At 37.3% G+C, this 18656-nt stretch overlaps 1 protein-coding gene across 12 annotated transcripts in view; it reads left to right on the forward strand.

Moving 5' to 3' along the window:
- KDM4C (lysine demethylase 4C) overlaps window positions 1-18656 on the forward strand; it is a 408440-nt gene that overhangs the window by 142236 nt on the left and 247548 nt on the right. The window contains exon 9 of one of the 12 annotated variants that reach the window (XM_035696659.2): window positions 13942-16384. The exons of 10 other annotated variants lie outside the window; for them this stretch is intronic. In XM_035696659.2, coding sequence (XP_035552552.1) covers window positions 13942-13986 — 45 coding nt within the window. In that variant the 3' untranslated portion in view covers window positions 13987-16384. Of the gene's footprint in view, window positions 1-13937; window positions 16385-18656 lie in introns of those variants that run through there. One more of the 12 variants, XM_025432527.3, reaches the window with a different exon arrangement.

Raw genomic sequence — 18656 nt, forward strand, 5'->3', positions numbered from 1 at the left:
AAATCATCAAACTGTGAAAGAAAGGATCAGAGAATATTGTCAGAAACAACCACAAAAAATAATAAAATGACAATAAAAATATATCAATAATTACTTTGACTATAAATGGAGTAAAGGCTCCAATCAAAAGACAAGGTGACAGAATAGACTAAAACAACAAAAACAAGATACATCTATATGGCTGCCTACAAGAGACTCATTTTAGACCTAATCTGTGGATTGAAAGTGAAGGGGCAGAGGGGTGGCACAGTTGGTTAAGTGAATTTTGGTTTTGACTCAGGTTGTGATCTTAAGCCCTGTGTTGGGCTCCACATTCATCATGGAGCCTGCTTAGGATTGATTCTCTCTCCCTCTGCCCTCCTGCCATGCTCATGCATTCTCTCTCTCTCTCTCTCTCTCAAATAAATAAATCTTTAAAAAAAAGGAAAATGAGAGAATGGAGAAACATCTATCATGCAAATGACATCAAAAGAAACCTGGGGCTAGCAATATTTATATTGTACAAATTAGATTTTAAAACATAACAAGAGACAAAGAAGGACACTATGTCATAATAAAAGGGATTATCCAACAAGAAGATAAAACAATTATAAATATTTACGCACCCAACCTAGGAGCACCCAAATACATAAAATAGTTAATAACAACAGAATTGATTAATGATATAATAATATTAAGGGAGTTTAACATCCAACTTACATCAATGGGCAAATCATCTAAACAAAATCAACAAGAAAGCAATGGCTTTGAATGACACATTGGACTAAATGGACTTAACAGATATTTTCAGAGCATTCCATCTTAGAACAGAATACATATTCATTTCAATGCACATGAAACATTATCCAGAATAGATCATATATTAGGGCACAAAACCAGCCTCAAAAAGTAGTTGAAGTCCTACTTACTATGCATCTTTTCTGACCACAATGCTATGAAACTAGAAGTCAATCACAGGAAAAAATCTAGAGAGATCACAAATACATGGAGGGTAAATAACCTGCTACTATACTGTGAATGGATCATCCAGGAAATATAAGAAATTGAAAAGTACATAGAAACATGAAAGTGAAAACACAATGGTCCCAAACCTCTGGGATGCAGCAAAAGCAGTTCTAAGAGGGAAATTTATAGCAATATAGAACATCAAGAAGCAAGAAAAATCTCAAACAACCTAACCTCACACCTGAAGGACTTAGAAAAAGAACAACAAACAATACCTAAAACCAAGAGAAGGAAGGGGAATAATAATGATTAGAGTGGAAATAAATGGTATAGAAACCAAAAATACAGTAGAACAGATCAATGAAACCAGGAGCTGGTTCATTGAAAAAAGCAGTAAAACTGAAAAACCTTCAGCCAGACTTATCAAGACAAAAAGAGAAAGGATCCAAATAAAGAAAATTATAAATGAAAGAGGAGAAAACACAACCAACACCACAGAAAATATAATTATGAGAGCATATTATGGAAAACTATAAGCCAACAGATTTGACAACCTAGAAGAAATGGGTAAATTCCTAGAAACATATAAACTACCAAAACTGAAACAGGAAAAAATAGAAGATTTGGACAGACCAATAACCAGCAAACAAATTGAATCAGTAATAAAAACTCGCAACAAACAAAAGTCAGGGTCAGATAGCTTCCCAGGTGAATTCTACCAAACATTTAAAAAGTTAATGCCTATTCTATTCAAACTAATCCAAAAAATAGAAGAGGGAGGAAAAGTTCCAAATTCATTCTATGAGGCCAGCATTACCTTGATACCCAAACCATATGAAGACACCAGAAAAAAAAGAACTATAGGCCAATATCTCTGATGAACATAGATGGAAAATCCTCAACAAAATAGCAGTAAACTGGATCTAATAATACATTTAAAAAACCATTCATCACAATCAAGTGGGATGTATTCCTGGGTTGCAAGGGTAGTTCAGTATTTACAAATCAATCAACATGATACATCATCACATCAATAAAAGAAAAGATAGGAATTATATGATAATTTCAATAGATACACAAAAAATATTCAACAAAATATAACATCCATTCATGATAAAACTGTCAACAAAGTAGTTTTAGAGAGAACATATCTCAACATAGTAAAGGTCATCTGTAAAAAATCCACAGCTAATATCATTCTCAATGGGAAGAAATGGAGAGCCTTTTCCCTAAGGTCAGGAACAAGACAGGGATAGCCAGTCTCACCACTTTTATTCAACATAGTACTGAAAGTCCTAACCGTAGCAATCAGACAACAAAGAGAATAAATGTCATCCAAATTGGCAAGGAAAAAGTCAAACTTTGATTATTGGCAGAACACTATAGACTCCACTAAAAAGTACAAGAACTGATGGATGAATTTAGTAAAGCCGTAGGACACAATTGGTAACAAATTGTTACACTTCAATACAGTAATAATGAAGTAGTAGAAAGAGAAATTAATAGTCTCCGTTACAAGTGTGCTAAAAATAATAGGATATCTAAGAATAAACCTAACCAAAGAGGTGATAGACCTATACTCTGAAAACTATAATAAATACTGATGAAAGAAATTGAAGATAACACAAAGAAATGGAATGGTATTCCATGCTTGTGGATCGGAAGAAGAAATATTGTTAAGATGTTTATACTACCCAAAGCAATCTACATGTTTAATGCAATCCCTACCAAAATACCAACAGCATTTTACATGGAGCTAGAACAAACAATCCTAAAATGTGTATGGAACCACATAAGACCCCAAATAGCTAAAGCAATTTTGAAAAAGCACAGCAAAGCTGGAGGCATCACAGTTCTGGATTTCAAATTATAGTACAAAGCTGTAGTTATCAAAACGATATGATACTGGCACAAAAATAGATACAGATATTAGGGGCAGCCCCGGTGGTGCAGCGGTTTAGTGCCGCCTGCGGCCTGGGGTGTGATCCTGGAGACCCGGGATGAGTCCCGCATCGGGCTCCCGGTGCGTGGAGCCTGCTTCTCCCTCTGCCAGTGTCTCTGCCTCTTTCTCACTCTCTCTGAATGAATAAATAAATAAATCTTAAAAAAAAAGATACAGAGATTAGTAGAAAAGAATAGAAAGCTCATAAACACACAATTATATAGTCAATCGATGTTTGACAAAGCAGGAAAGAATATCAAATGGGAAAAAGTCTCTTCAGCAAGTGGTGTTGGGAAAACTGGACAGCAACATCCAAAAGAATGAAACTGGACCACTTTCTTGCATCATACACAAAAATAAATTAAAAATGGATTAGACCCCTACATGTGAGAATTGAACCCATAAAAATCCTAGAAGAACACAGGCAGTAACTCTTTGACATCAGCTGGAACCACTTTTTTCTAGATTATGTCTCCGGAGGCAAGGGAAACAAAAGTACAAATAAATTATTGAGACTACATCATAATAAAAGTTTTTGCATAGTATGGAAACAATCAACAAAACTAAAGGGCATCCTGCAGAGTGGAAGATATTTTCAAGTGACATATCCAACATAGAGTTAGTATCCAAAATATATGAAGAACTTCTAAAATTCACCACCCAATTAAACACACAATTAAAAATTGGCAGAAGACTATGAACAGATATTTCTCCAAAGAGTACATACAGACACATGAAAAGATGCTTATCACTTACTATCAGAAAAATGCAAATCAAAACTACAATGAAATACCACCTCACACCCTAGAATGGCTAAAATTAACAAGACAGGAAATAGAAGTTGGCAAGGATGCAGAGAAGGGGAACCCTCTTACATTGCTGTTGCCAATGCAAACTGGTGCATCCACTGTGGAAAAGAGCATGGGGGTTCCTCAAAAAGTTGAAAATAGAGCTACTCTATGATCTAGCAATTGTACCACTTGGTATTTACCAAAAGAATACAAAAACAGGAATTCAAAGTGATACATGCACCCATATGTTTATTGCAGGCTTATTTTCAATAGCCAAATTATGAAGCAGCCCAGGTGTCCATTGATAAATAGATAAAGAAGAGGTGATATATACACAGACACACACACAGACACATTAGAATATTACCCCACCATTGAAAAGAATGAAATCTTGCCATTTTCAACAATATGGGTGGAGTTAGAGTGTATTATGCTCAGTGAAATATGCTAGAGAAAGACAAATACTGTATGACTTGACTCATATGTGGAATTTAAGAAACAAAACAAATGAGCAAAATGGAAAAAAGAAAAAAAGGGACAAACCAAGAAACAGACTCTTAACTAGAGAACAAAGCAATGATTACCAGAGGGGAGGTTGTTGGAGGGATTGGTGAAACAGCTGATGGGGATTAAGGAGTGCACTTAAAAAAAAAAAATTTATTTATTTATTCATGAGACACACACACACACACACACACACACACACATACACAGAGGCAGAGACACAGGCAGAGGGAGAAGCAGGCCCCATGCAGGGAGCCGGATGTGGGACTTGATCCTGGGTCTCCAGGATCACACCCTGGGCTGAAGGTGGCGCTAAACCGCTGAGCCACCCGGGCTGCCCAGGAGTGCACTTTTGATGAGCACCACGTGATGTATGGAAGTTGAATCAGTATATTGCACACCTGAAACTAATATCACACTATATGTTTACTAACTAGAATTATGATAAATGCTTTTTAAAAATGGCGCAGAGAGTCTAAAGTAGAGAGAGATGCTACAAAGTATACAATGGAGACAGCCCTGTCAGTTGCTGTAATCACTCTTCAGTCTTCTTATTTAATCCTTGTATCACTTATTTGAGGTTAGAGGCAACTGAGGCAAGGAGGTGAAATGTCTCCCCCTGGTTGATGCACACCCAAAGGAACAGATCCAAACTGCAGCTTGTTTGTAGCCATTTCCACTAAGTATTCGTTCTAAATCTTGGAATGATTTTGTCTCTAGAGGACATTTAACAATGTCTAGGGACATTTTTTAATGTCTCGAGTGGGGAAGTGCTACTGGCATCTAGTGAAAAGAGGCAATGGGTGCTGCAAAGCATCATTTGATGCCTGGGACAGTGCCCTCCATCAAAGTATTATCTGGCCCCCAAATGTCAACTGTGCAGTGATGGTATTAACTCTGCCACCACACTTCATAACCACCCTTCATCCAGACTTGTCTTAAGTTTCTGTCTTAGCTAAAGAGCTAATTTAAGAAAAAGACAGTTTATCTTATTCTTTTTTTAAAAAATTGTACAAGATATGTAGTGAGTTCATTTACATACATTTTCAGTAGTAAAATATCAAAGTATTTTAATTCCATAAGATATGTGTATCTCATATACTAATACTATATTTAAAGGGCAGCCCCGGTGGCGCAGCGGTTTAGTGCTGCCTGCAGCCTGGGGTTTGATCCTGGGGACCCTGGATCGAATCCCACGTCGGGCTCCCTGCATGGAGCCTGCTTCTCCCTCTGCCTGTGCCTCTTCCCGCCCCCCCCCCCCCCCCGTGTCTCTATGAATAAATAAATAAAATCTTTAAAAAAATAAATAAAAGGCATAGCAGCATAAATTGAATCAGCTCTTCTAAAGCACATTTTGGAATTTTCCTATAGAAACAGTAGGCATTAGGATGTTAAATTTAGAAAGTCCTTAGTAGATTCTGACAGATAATTATGCCAACAGGTTCTAAATCCCTTGGTTTCCTTAATTCTGCTGATGGTGCCTAAGGGAAAGATAAATATCAGCATTACCTATTTGAAGCAGATCTTAGTTATCTGCTACTTGTGCTGCTGGAGGAGGAGCATAGCTATCAATGGTTGACATTAAACAGATTTAAGAAAGGAAAGGCTTGGACCACATTCAGGGTTGACTTTCCTTATGGAAAAAAGTGATTCTGATGAACAGTGTTCTTCCTCTGGGAACTTGGTTCTGTAAATAATTTTTAGGCTAAAGTTTCATGAACAAATTTTACAAAGAATGCTACATTAATAATAAACTTTAAAAGGGGAAATAAATTCCCTGCCAGTGCAATTGACTTTGATGGTAATTCGCTTAATATTTACTTATGTATAGTTTTAATGGACATGTGAGGCAGTGTATAAATCTCAAAAGAAAGAAACATTTTGGTCATGAACTCAAAAGCTTAGCAGTAAGGTAAAGATAGAAGTGATGGCAAGGATTTTTGCATGTTTGTTTTTAGAGTGAATGGTACTGTGAATTATAATTTTTTCAGATCTTCCCTATTGTAAAGTTCATTGTTAAAACCAGAGTTGGATAAGTTTTTTCCAAAATTAAAATTTCAATACTGGTATATTTGAAATTTTTATAGAGAACTATAGAGAACTATAATTGAATATGACCTGATCCTTTTCTAGAATTTAAGATTTTACGACCAAGTTGACATCCAAGTGTTGTTAACATTCAAGATTTTTAAATCGTTAACATTCAAGATTTTTAAAAATAATATTTTAAATATTTGAAGTGTGCTTGTTTCCTACTTGAATTTCTTTTAATTACAGTTTTTTTATTCCAAAAATCATCCAGGACTTCATTTATTTTTTTTAAACAACTGTGGTATAAAACAAAAGAGATTATAAAAGGGCCATTAAATATATTGCATTAATGTATCTCTCTGTAGTTTGTGTTACTTCGCATCATAAATTCTTATAGGTAATTACTTGCTTGACAGGAAAGAAAAGTCTTGATTCCTGCCAATAAGGAATGTATATTCCAGATATAAAGCTTGAATTTTTGATGATATTATGAAAAGTGGATAAATAAATAGTAATGATTTTCAAAATCTCAGCTTCTTGTTTAATAAAACCTATTGAATTACATTGGCAGACAAGTATACTTACGTTTAAGATTTCACATATTTTATTTGGATTAAAAAAATTAATTTTTTTGGCTTTGAAATGAAAACTAGAATTACTTAGAGCCAGAAGGTAGCTCCAAAACATGATTTTTATTCAAATCCTAGAGAGAAAGGAAATAAACCCATAAACCAGCAACATTAGAAAAAGATACTTTGTGATTTCAAGCTATCCAGATATGTGTTTGTGTGTTTTCTTTTAAAAGTCCATCACTCACTAAACTGGTGCTTTTACTTAAGTTAGAAAGATTCCCCCTAGTTATGTAACTTTGTATCTATTTTTAAGACTGTATATGTTGTAAAAATTGGAGACTTGTGGGTATGTGTATACATGTGTATGTATAAGCAGTAATGCTTCATTTGATTTTGATTTGCTAAACAGTGCATAGATACATTTATCCATAGACAACAGGGTGTGAGAAAAAGACATTACCACCGTATATTTAATATTTTCACTTTTTATTTCAATGATGTCATCATCTCTTTTGAGATGATGTTGAGATAATAGCATCTTAGGATAAACTGAAGGTTTCCCAGCTGAAATTACTTGGCCCATTCTGTTGCGTTTTCTTGCATTGCTGCTGGTGCTGTAGTTGACTGGTTTAGGTTGAACACTCAAGCCTTCTCTGATGGTTGAGAATGACTCTTGTCTTGACTATTTGGAGAATGAGAGGGTCTACTCTCTAGAAGCCAGTTTGTAGAAAGTCTCTGTGGGGGAACAGTATTTTGGAAGGCACAGAGTGTTAGTGATTATGAGCAAAGGCTCTAGAGTAACTACTATTTCTGCCGCCTACTCACTGTGTGGCCTTATTCAGGTACTTACCTGTTTTGTGCTTTAGTTTCCTTATCTGAGGTAATAATACCTGTTACACAGGGTTATTGTGGGAGGTACCTATGTAAGAATTTTAGCATAGTGTGCAGCACATAGCAATGAGGAAATTTTAATTAAATGCTTGTTATTATTGATCTGATTTCAGGTACAGATTCTAGACCCAGATCTCCATAGTTACTTAAAATCATTTGTCCATTTTGGTATGTAGACTCTGGAGATCATAGATACTTTAATCAGAGAAATCAGAAAAGCAGAATACTGTAGCTAATTTATTATCATAGTAGGAAAGAGTAGAATGAAAAGTTTCTTGATGTTTATTGTTTTTTTTAAATAATAAATTTATTTTTTATTGGTGTTCACTTTGCCAACATACAGAATAACACCCAGTGCTCATCCCATCAAGTGTCCCCCTCAGTGCCCGTCACCCATTCACCCCCACCCCCCACCCTCCTCCCCTTCCACCACCCCTAGTTCGTTTCCCAGAGTTAGCAGTCTTTATGTTCTGTCTCCCTTTCTGATATTTCCCACCCATTTCTTCTCCCTTCCCTTATATTCCCTTTCACTGTTATTTATATTCCCCAAATGAATGAGAACATACACTGTCCTTCTCTGATTGACTTACTTCACTCAGCATAATACCCTCCAGTTCCATCCACGTTGAAGCAAATGGTGGGTATTTGTCATTTCTAATGGCTGAGTAATATTCCATTGTATACATAAACCACATCTTCTTTATCCATTCATCTTTCGATGGACACTGAGGCTCCTTCCACAGTTTGGCTATTGTGGACATTGCTGCGATAATCATCGGGGTGCAGGTGTCCCAGCGTTTCATTGCATCTGAATCTTTGGGGTAAATCCCCAACAGTGCAATTGCTGGGTCAGTAAGGGAGGTCTATTTTTAACTCTTTGAGGAACCTCCACACAGTTTTCCAGAGTGGCTGCACCAGTTCACATTCCCACCAATAGTGTAAGAGCATCTCCGCATCCTCTCCAACATTTGTTGTTTCCTGCCTTGTTAATTTTCCCCATTCTCACTGGTGTGAGGTGGTATCTCATTGTGGTTTTGATTTGTATTTCCCTGATGGCAAGTGATGCAGAGCATTTGCTCATGTGCATGTTGGCCATGTCTATGTCTTCCTCTGTGAGATTTCTCTTCATGTCTTTTGCCCATTTCATGATTGGATTGTTTGTTTCTTTGCTGTTGAGTTTAAGAAGTTCTTTATAGATCTTGGAAACTAGCCCTTTATCTGATATGTCATTTGCAAAAATCTTTTCCCATTCTGTAGGTTGTCTTTTAGTTTTGTTGACTGTATCCTTTGCTGGGCAAAAGCTTCTTATCTTGATGAAGTCCCAATAGTTCATTTTTGCTTTTGTTTCTTTTGCCTTCGTGGATGTATCTTGCAAGAAGTTACTGTGGCAAGAAGTTCAAAAAGGGTGTTGCCTGTGTTCTCCTCTAGGATTTTGATGGAATCTTGTCTCACATTTAGATCTTTCATCCATTTTGAGTTTAGCTTTGTGTATGGTGAAAGAGAGTGGTCTAGTTTCATTCTTCTGCATGTGGATGTTCAGTTTTCCCAGCACCATTTATTGAAGAGACTGTCTTTCTTCCAATGGATAGTCTTTCCTCCTTTATCGAGTATTAGTTGACCATAAAGTTGAGGGTCCACTTCTGGGTTCTCTATTCTGTTCCACTGATCTATGTGTCTGTTTTTGTGCCAGTACCACACTGTCTTGATGACCACAGCTTTGTAGTACAACCTGAAATCTGGCATTGTGATGCCCCCAGATATGGTTTTCTTTTTTAAAATTCCCCTGGCTATTCGGGGTCTTTTCTGATTCCACACAAATCTTAAAATAATTTGTTCTAACTCTCTGAAGAAAGTTCATGGTATTTTGATAGGGATTGCATTAAACGTGTATATTGCCCTGGGTAACATTGACATTTTCACAATATTAATTCTGCCAATCCATGAGCATGGAATATTTTTCCATCTCTTTGTGTGTTCCTCAATTTCTTTCAGAAGTGTTCTATAGTTTTTAGGGTCTAGATCCTTTACATCTTTGGTTAGGTTTATTCCTAGGTATCTTATGCTTTTGGGTGCAATTGTAAATGGGATTGACTCCTTCATTTCTCTTTCTTCAGTCTCATTGTTAGTGTATAGAAATGCCATTGATTTCTGGGCATTGATTTTGTATCCTGCCACGGTACCAAATTGCTGTATGAGTTCTAGCAATCTTGAGGTGGAGGCTTTTGGGTTGTTTTTTTTTTAATTATTTATTTATTTATGATAGTTACAGAGAGAGAGAGAGGCAGAGACACAGGCAGAGGGAGAAGCAGGCTCCATGCATCAGGAGCCCGATGTGGGACTCGATCCTGGGTCTCCGGGATCGCGCCCTGGGCCAAAGGCAGGCGCCAAACCGCTGCGCCACCCAGGGATCCCACTTTTGGGTTTTCTGTGTAGAGTATCATGTCATCGGCGAAGAGGGAGATTTGACTTCTTCTTTGCCAATTTGAATGCCTTTAATGTCTTTTTGTTGTCTCATTGCTGAGGCTAGGACTTCCAGTACTATGTTGAATAGCAGTGGTGAGAGTGAACATCCCTGTCTTGTTCCTGATCTTAGGGGAAAGGCTCCCAGTGCTTCCCCATTGAGAATGATATTTGCTGTGGGCTTTTCAGTAGATGGCTTTTAAGATGTCGAGGAATGTTCCCTCTATCCCTACACTCTGAAGGAGTTTTGATCAGGAATGGATGCTGTATTTTGTCAAATGCTTTCTCTGCATCTAATGAGAGGATCATATGGTTCTTGGTTTTTCTCTTGCTGATGTGTTGAATCACATTGATTGTTTTACGAGTGTTGAACCAGTCTTGTGTCCCGGGGATGAATCCTGCTTGGTCATGGTGATTAATTTTCTTAATGTGCTGTTGCATCCTATTGGCTAGTATCTTGTTGAGAATTTTTGCATCAATGTTCATCAGGGATATTGGTCTGTAATTCTCCTTTATGGTGGGGTCTTTGGTTTTGGAATTAAGGTGATGCTGGCCTCATAGAACGAATTTGGAAGTACTCCATCTCTTTCTATCTTTCCAAAGAGCTTTAGTAGAATAGGTATGATTTCTTCTTTAAACGTTTGATAGAATTCCCCTGGGAAGCCATCTGGCCCTGGACTTCTGTGTCTTGGGAGGTTTTTGATGACTGCTTCAATTTCCTCCCTGGTTATTGGCCTGTTCAGGTTTTCTATTTCTTCCTGTTCCAGTTTTGGTAGTTTGTGGCTTTCCAGGAATGCGTCCATTTCTTCTAGATTGCCTAATTTATTGGCGTATAGCTGTTCATAATATGTTTTTTAAAATTGTTTGTATTTCCTTGGTGTTGGTAGTGAGCTCTCCTTTCTCATTCATGATTTTATTAATTTGAGTCTTCTCTCTCTTCTTTTTAATAAGGTTGGCTAATGGTTTATGTATCTTATTAATTCTTTCAAAGAACCAACTCCTGGTTCTGTTGATCTGTTCCACAGTTCTGATGGTCTCGATTTCGTTGAGTTCTGCTCTAATTTTAATTAACTCTCTTCTTCTGCTGGGCGTAGAGTCCATCTGCTGTTTTTTCTCTAGCTCCTTTATGTGTAAGGTTAGCTTTTGGATTTGAGTTCTTTCCAGTTTTTGAATGGATGCTTGTATTGCGATATATTTCCCCCTTAGGACTGCTTTTGCTGCATCCCAAAGATTTTGAACAGTTGTATCTTCATTCTCATTAGTTTCCATGAAACTTTTTAATTCTTCCTTAATTTCCTGGTTGACCCTTTCATCTTTTAGCAGGATGATCCTTAACCTCCACGTGTTTGAGGTCCTTCCAAACTTCTTGTTGTGATTTAGTTCAAATTTCAAGGCATTATGGTCTGAGAATATGCAGGGGACGATCCCAATCTTTTGGTATCAGTTCAGACCCGATTTGTGACCCAGTATGTGGTCTATTCTGGAGAAAGTTCCATGTGCGCTTGAGAAGAATGTGTATTCAGTTGAGTTTGGATGTAAAGTTCTGTAGATATCTGTGAAATCCATCTGGTCCAGTGTAGCATTTAAAGCTCTCGTTTCTTTGGAGATGTTGTGCTTAGAAGACCTATCGAGTATAGAAAGAGCTAGATTGAGGTCACCAATTATAGTGCATTATTATCTAAGTATTTCTGCACTTTGGTTATTAATTGGTTTAAATATTTGGCAGCTCACACATTCGGGGCATATATATTGAGGATTGTTAACTCCTCTTGTTGGATAGATCCTTTAAGTATGATATAGTGTCCCTCTTCATCTCTCACTACAGTCTTCGGGGTAAATTTTAGTTTATCTGATATAAGGATGGCTACCCCTGCTTTCTTTTGAAGACCATTTGAATGGTAAATGGTTCTCCAACCTTTTATTTTCAGGCTGTAGGTGTCCTTCTGTCTAAAATAGTCTCTTGTAGACAGCAAATAGATGGGTCCTGCTTTTTTATCCAGTCTGAAACCCTGCGCCTTTTGTTGGGGTCATTAAGCCTGTTCACATTCAGAGTTACTACTGAGAGATATGAGTTTAGTGTCATCATGATATGTATTCAGTCCTTGTTTTTGTGGAATGTTCCACTGAACTTCTTCTTAAAGGGGAATTTTAAGAGTCCCCCTTAAAATTTCTTGCAGAGCTGGTTTGGAGGTCACATATTCTTTCAGTTCCTGCCTGTCTTGGAAGCTCTTTATCTCTCCTTCCATTCTGAATGAGAGCCTTGCTGGATAAAGTATTCTTGGTTTCATGTTCTTCTCATTTAGGACCCTGAATATATTTTGCCAGCCCTTTCTGGCCTGCCAGGTCTCTGTGGAGAGGTCTGCTGTTACCCTAATACTCTTCCCCTTAAAAGTCAGGGATTTCTTGTCTCTTGCTGCTTTAAGGATCTTCTCTTTATCTTTGGAATTTGCAAGCTTCACTATTAGATGTCGAGGTGTTGAACGGTTTTTATTGATTTTAGGGGGGGATCTCTCTATTTCCTGGATCTGAATGCCTGTTTCCCTTCCCAGATTAGGAAAGTTTTCAGCTAGGATTTGTTCAAATACATATTCTGGCCCTCTTCCTCTGACCGAGCCCCTCTGAGCTGCTCTGGGTCCTGCCGCGCGCTGCAGCCCTTAGGGAGCTCGGAGCAGTCTCCCCGGGGCGCAGGTGCCTGTTACTGTCCCAGGGAGCCCGAGGGCACCCCCTCTTTCCTGGGGTCCTGCTCCAACTCCCTGCGAGCCCCTTTCTGCCCGGGAAGGTTGGTGCAGCTCCTCCTTCTCCGGGACGGGGCTCTCCTGTCCTGGGGACACTCGCCCCGGCCTCAGCCCGGCTCCTCGCGGGGCCCCTCCTCCTTGGAGGCCTTTTGTTTCTTTATTTCTTTTTCCCCGTCTTCCTCCCTTGGTAGAAGTGCGAACTCTTCTCACTGGAGCATTCCAGCTGTTCTCTCATTAAATCTCAGGCCGAATTCGTAGATTTTCAGGAAAATTTGAAGGTTATCTAGCTAATTTGGTGGGGACAGGTGATTTGGGGACCCTACTCTTCCGCCATCTTGCACCTCCTCCCCTGTTGATGTTTATTGTATTTACAAGACTTAATGGTCTCTTACCTACGTAGCTTTCAGAGTTAAAAAAAGAAACAATAGGTTTCTAGGCTTTAAGAAGAAACATTGCAGGTTTTCGAAAAGAATCCTCCTCCTCCTCCTCCTCATCAGCAGCAGCTAGAGTTATTCCTGCAAAGGCAGTAACATCTGTAATTTCTTTTTATCAAAAGTCTCTTGGGACGCCTGGGTGGCTTATTGGTTGAGCATCTGCCTTTGGCTCAGGGCATGATCCTGGGGTCTTGGGATTGAGTCCCACATCAGACTCTCTGCATGGAGCCTGCTTCTCCTCCCTCTTTCTGTGTCTCTGCCTCTCTCTCTCTGTCTCTCATGAATAAATAAATAAAATCTTAAAAAAAAAAAAAACAACAACAACAAAACCCCAAACTCCCAAAAGGCTCTTGCTAGCCTTCTGGTTCAAAATACCTTTTAGGGAGATAATTTTTGTAGATCACACTTGTAAACTTAATGTGCTTTTAGAGTTCAACATTGATCAGAAAAAGTAGAATTTAAGTGGAAGACTGTAATCCTGATTTGGTGTTTCTAAGTGTACTAAATATTAAAATGTATTTGTTTGACTTAGAAATTCTACATTAGTAATTGAAGATCAGTTTTTTTGTGTGTGTCTGATTTTTTTATTTTTTATTTTTTATTTTTATTTTTTAATTTTGAATCTCAACAAGGCAGTTTAAATTTAGGTGCTGTCACGAAGGGAGGAGTACAAGACCCTGAGATTTTCATGGGAGGTGAGCAGGAGAGACTCTCTATAAACAGCCAAAAGGATGGGATCTAAGGAAGTTGGAACTGGCAATCTGCACATAGTTTTTCCTATTTCCCCTTATTGTGTGTGTGCTTTTTCATTTTTTTAGTTGAGTTTCATAGTTAAAGTTTGAATCTGAAAACAAAAAATGCAAATCAGCTTTTAAAAATACACGGTCCTTGGTTGGTAGAAAGGTAAATAGTTGAACAGTGCCTAAGAAATTCTCCTTTATATTGTACATAACAGTATACTCCTGAGGAGGTATTTATCTGGTAGGGTTACTTAGCACATTCAGGTTTTCTTTGGGGATAATGCGAAATATTTCGTCTTATTTGTAACATAGTAGGCTTATTCTTGTGACTGAAAACAATTTTCCTGTACTCCTCTATATCATTGGGTATTGTTCTCTCTTGTAGCAGAGCCAGCATGTTATCATTTTAGTTTCTTTCAACATTTTTACTAATTGCCAACATATCTCATCTACATAAAACAAAACAGAGTAATTTATCCTAGTTACATACACAGGGTGTTCTCCAGATCTCTTCTGCCAAACCTCTCGCCAGAGGTTTCCATGTTTGCTTGAATGATGTGTATGTATGTGTATGTATATATAATTTATTTATTTTTAATTCTTTTTTTTAAAGATTTTATTTATTTATTCATGAGAGACAGAGAGAGAGAGAGAGACAGAGACAGAGACAGAGACACAGGCAGAGGGAGAAGCAGGCTCCATGCGGGAGCCTGACGTGGGATTCCAGGATCCTGGGTCTCCAAGATCAGGCCCTGGGCTAAACCACTGAGCCACCCAGGCTGCCTATGTATATATAATTTAATACGCAGTTGACCTTTGAGCAACATGGGGGTTAGGGGTGCAATCCCCTGAACAGCTGAAAATAAATGTATTTATTTTATTTATTTCCATGCCATAACGCCCATTTTAAGAGTTACTTATAATCCAAAGAATACTGCAGCTAGAACAGAAAGGTTATGCTTTTTTGAAGAGAGTAAAACTCAGGTCTAAAAGTTTTTCAGGAGAACAAAATGAAACAGTAAGTCTTTTGTTCTTTTGTAAAGGAAGTTAATATTTTCTTTGCTCCTTCTATCTAAAGGCTGAAAAGATAGCTTAACAATGTCAAAGAAGGGGAAAATTGAAACCAACTGTACAAAGCTGGTTTGGGAAAGTACTTTAAATGAGAACAGTCATCCAAAACTCCACTGATTTTTAAGTTGGCTAACCCAAAGCTGGCTTTGTCTTAAGTCTGCCTGATTTTTATAGCTTCCCCTTGGGAAGCCAGAAATCTCCAAGTCATCACAGCACTGCAGAGCCTTTTGAAGAGCTGTGTGTGGCTTAGAAGTTTATTTTTTAATCTTCTATCATATATTTGGGATGGTTTTACTTTACAGAACTTGTGCTTTTTTAAAAAATTATTTAATGGAGAGACAGAGAACACATGCAAGAGTGGCAGGAAGGGCAGAGGGAGAGAATCTCAGGCAGACTCTACTGAACGTGAAGCTGATGAAGAGCTTGATCCCATGATCCACAGATAACGACCTGAGTTGAAATCAAGGGTTAGGTGCTTAACTGAGCCACCCAGGTGCCCCACAAAACTTGTGTTTTTATGAATTTTGGGAAGAAGGAGAGTCTGAGTAAAGAAGAAGGATAGTTAAAATTGTTTTTCTTATATAAACTTTTATTTTCCAGATATACCAACAATAAAATGGTAGCTATATCATTGGAGTTAACTTACTCATGTTTCATTTAATTAGAATACTACATAAACCTGTTACTCAAAGTGAAATTGTATTATATTTTTCAGTTCTGCCATTAGCTTCTTTCATTCTTATGTAAAATTTAGTGTTGTTACAGTTTTATCATAAACATTCTTTAGAGGGTGTTGATGTTAAATTTATTTATACCTCATTACATTGAGTATAGTTTCCCAGAAACAGAATAGATATTTTAAAGGTGATGCATAGGCATCAAGTGTGTTTCTACGCCGGGACACCTGCACCCCGATGTTTCTAGCAGCAATGGCCACTATAGCCAAACTGTGGAAGGAGCCTCGGTGTCCAACGAAAGATGAATGGATAAAGAAGATGTGGTTTATGTATACAATGGAATATTACTCAGCTATTAGAAATGACAAATACCCACCATTTGCTTCAACGTGGATGGAACTGGAGGGTATTATGCTGAGTGAAGTAAGTCAGTCGGAGAAGGACAAACATTATATGTTCTCATTCATTTGGGGAATATAAATAATAGTGAAAGGGAAAATAAGGGAAGGGAGAAGAAATGTGTGGGAAATATCAGAAAGGGAGACAGAACGTAAAGACTGCTAACTCTGGGAAGCGAACTAGGGGTGGTAGAAGGGGAGGAGGGCGGGGGGTGGGAGTGAATGGGTGACGGGCACTGGGGGTTATTCTGTATGTTAGTAAATTGAACACCAATAAAAAAAAAAATAAAAAAATAATAAAATAAAATGAAAAAAAAAGTGTGTTTCTAATAGATGAATGTTCCTTGATGTTTTAAAAGTTAATCATATTTTTAAAGATAGATTTGAATATTAGTATGTGACAATCAGCAAGTGACTCCCATCATTTCCTGTTCTCTCTCTTTCTCTCTCTTTCACACACACACACACACACACACACACACACACACACAAGCACGAACTCTGAGGAGGAGATTTAGGTTTTATCCTCTGGTGAGAGACCACATTTCTTGTCCCTGTCACATGTGTTCTAAACCTAGAGATAACAGTTCTCAACCTGAGTATCATTTGAGCTTCAAAATGTGAGCAATTACTACCCATCATTGTCACTATGGAGAACAAGATGAGTATAACTTTTAAATGTTTTTGTGGGAATCATGACAATTTTCAGTTCCACCCCCCACAAAAATAGGACCCAAATGCTGGAGAATTAATACTAATGCAATAAATATTTGAATGTGAGAGACTTAACATCATCTGCAAGGCAGAAATATTATTTAAGTCATTTCACCTTTAAAATTTCATAATTAGGGATCCCTGGGTGGCGCAGCGGTTTAGCGCCTGCCTTTGGCCCAGGGCGCGATCCCGGAGACCCGGGATCGAATCCCACGTCGGGCTCCCAGTGCATGGAGCCTGCTTCTCCCTCTGCCTGTGTCTCTGCCTCTCTCTCTCTCTCTAACTATCATAAATAAATAAAAATAAAAAAAATTAAAAAAAAATTAAAAAAAATAAAATTTCATAATTACATTGAAATAATGGGGAAAAAGCATAGCCAATATTTAAATACTTGAGTTTTCATTTCTGTTATATATTTTACCAGCATCTTGTTTAAATGAAATATTCATTTTTCTAGGCTTATAAATATCCATACATCACTAAATATATAACTGTACCACTTTTCTTCCCCAGAAATTATTTTATTATCTTTTTTTTTGGTTTCTCTTTGGCTCTCATCATTATGTGAGCTTTATATAGTACTTCATATCTTTCTTGATTTGAAACTTCAAAATATTTATCCTGTTCAGACTGATAGATACCCTCATGCCTGAGAGGAGAGAACGGAGATTTCTTTCCAAACTGAGTCATATATCCTCAGTGTCTTTCCCCGCCCCATTTTCTTGATCTTCACCTGTGGAGTTTCTTTCTCTCCATAAGCACATCCAGGCTTAGTTTCCAAATGTCTTCAGCTCTGAAACCAATCCTGTACATGTTCATTAATAGTGGGTTTCTCTCCTCAGATGACCCATATTATTTCCTCACAGAAATTAGTTTATTGCCTTGTATATATTGCTGTTCAGTACATGATTTAAAATTTTAATTCCATGTTAAAGTTTTTTTATGTTGAGTTAAATTATAGTATAATTAATTAATTAATTTGATGTAGTAAGGATGAAAGTACTTTTCCCTTCTCTACTGGACAGTGATCAGTAATTTGTAGGACTTGAGGAAAGGAACTAATATAATGAAGATGTGAATGTAGATTTTATTCTTCTTTCTCTGATGAATGGTGTCAGAGACAGCTAAGAAAATGCGTTCCTATTTTAGATGAGACTGATGAAGAATGAAGTTACTTTATTTCTGTGAATTTTATCCTAAAATATAGGTTTGGTATAATTTCCTGTTCTGTGGACAGATCCCTAAAGGAAGAATACTTTATCTTTTTATTTCAAGATTAGGATGTGTAAAATTTTGCTGTTTTGGTGCAGCATGGGTCCAGCATAAGATACTAGATACATTTTCTATATTCTATTTGTAGTATCTGCTATGCAAAATTGTTTTGTTTTGTGATAGTTAATTTTGCCTCTGCTTCTTTTTCTAAGGTTGTCCTTGCTGTCTTCAAGAATAGTTTTCTCTGCTTCCTGTGACTTAATTTTATATTTAAAATATTATTTTTCAAAAGCATTTATTTTTAGAAGTAAAAGTACAATAGCTTAAACTATGTAAAACAAATTTGTTATGATATTAATGGGACATATTCATGAAGCAATAGAACACAGGAACTTAAAAAAAAAACTACATGTTTCACGGGACAATAATCTAATCTTTTTTTCCCTTGGGAGTTATCAGGAAAGCAGAATATGCTTGTAGCTAAGAGAAGCAAAAGAGAGAGAAATGGAATAACATTATCAGATGTATCACCGTTACCC

Source organism: Canis lupus, chromosome 11, assembly GCF_003254725.2.
Source record: "Canis lupus dingo isolate Sandy chromosome 11, ASM325472v2, whole genome shotgun sequence".
NCBI classification, from domain to species: Eukaryota; Metazoa; Chordata; class Mammalia; order Carnivora; family Canidae; genus Canis; species Canis lupus.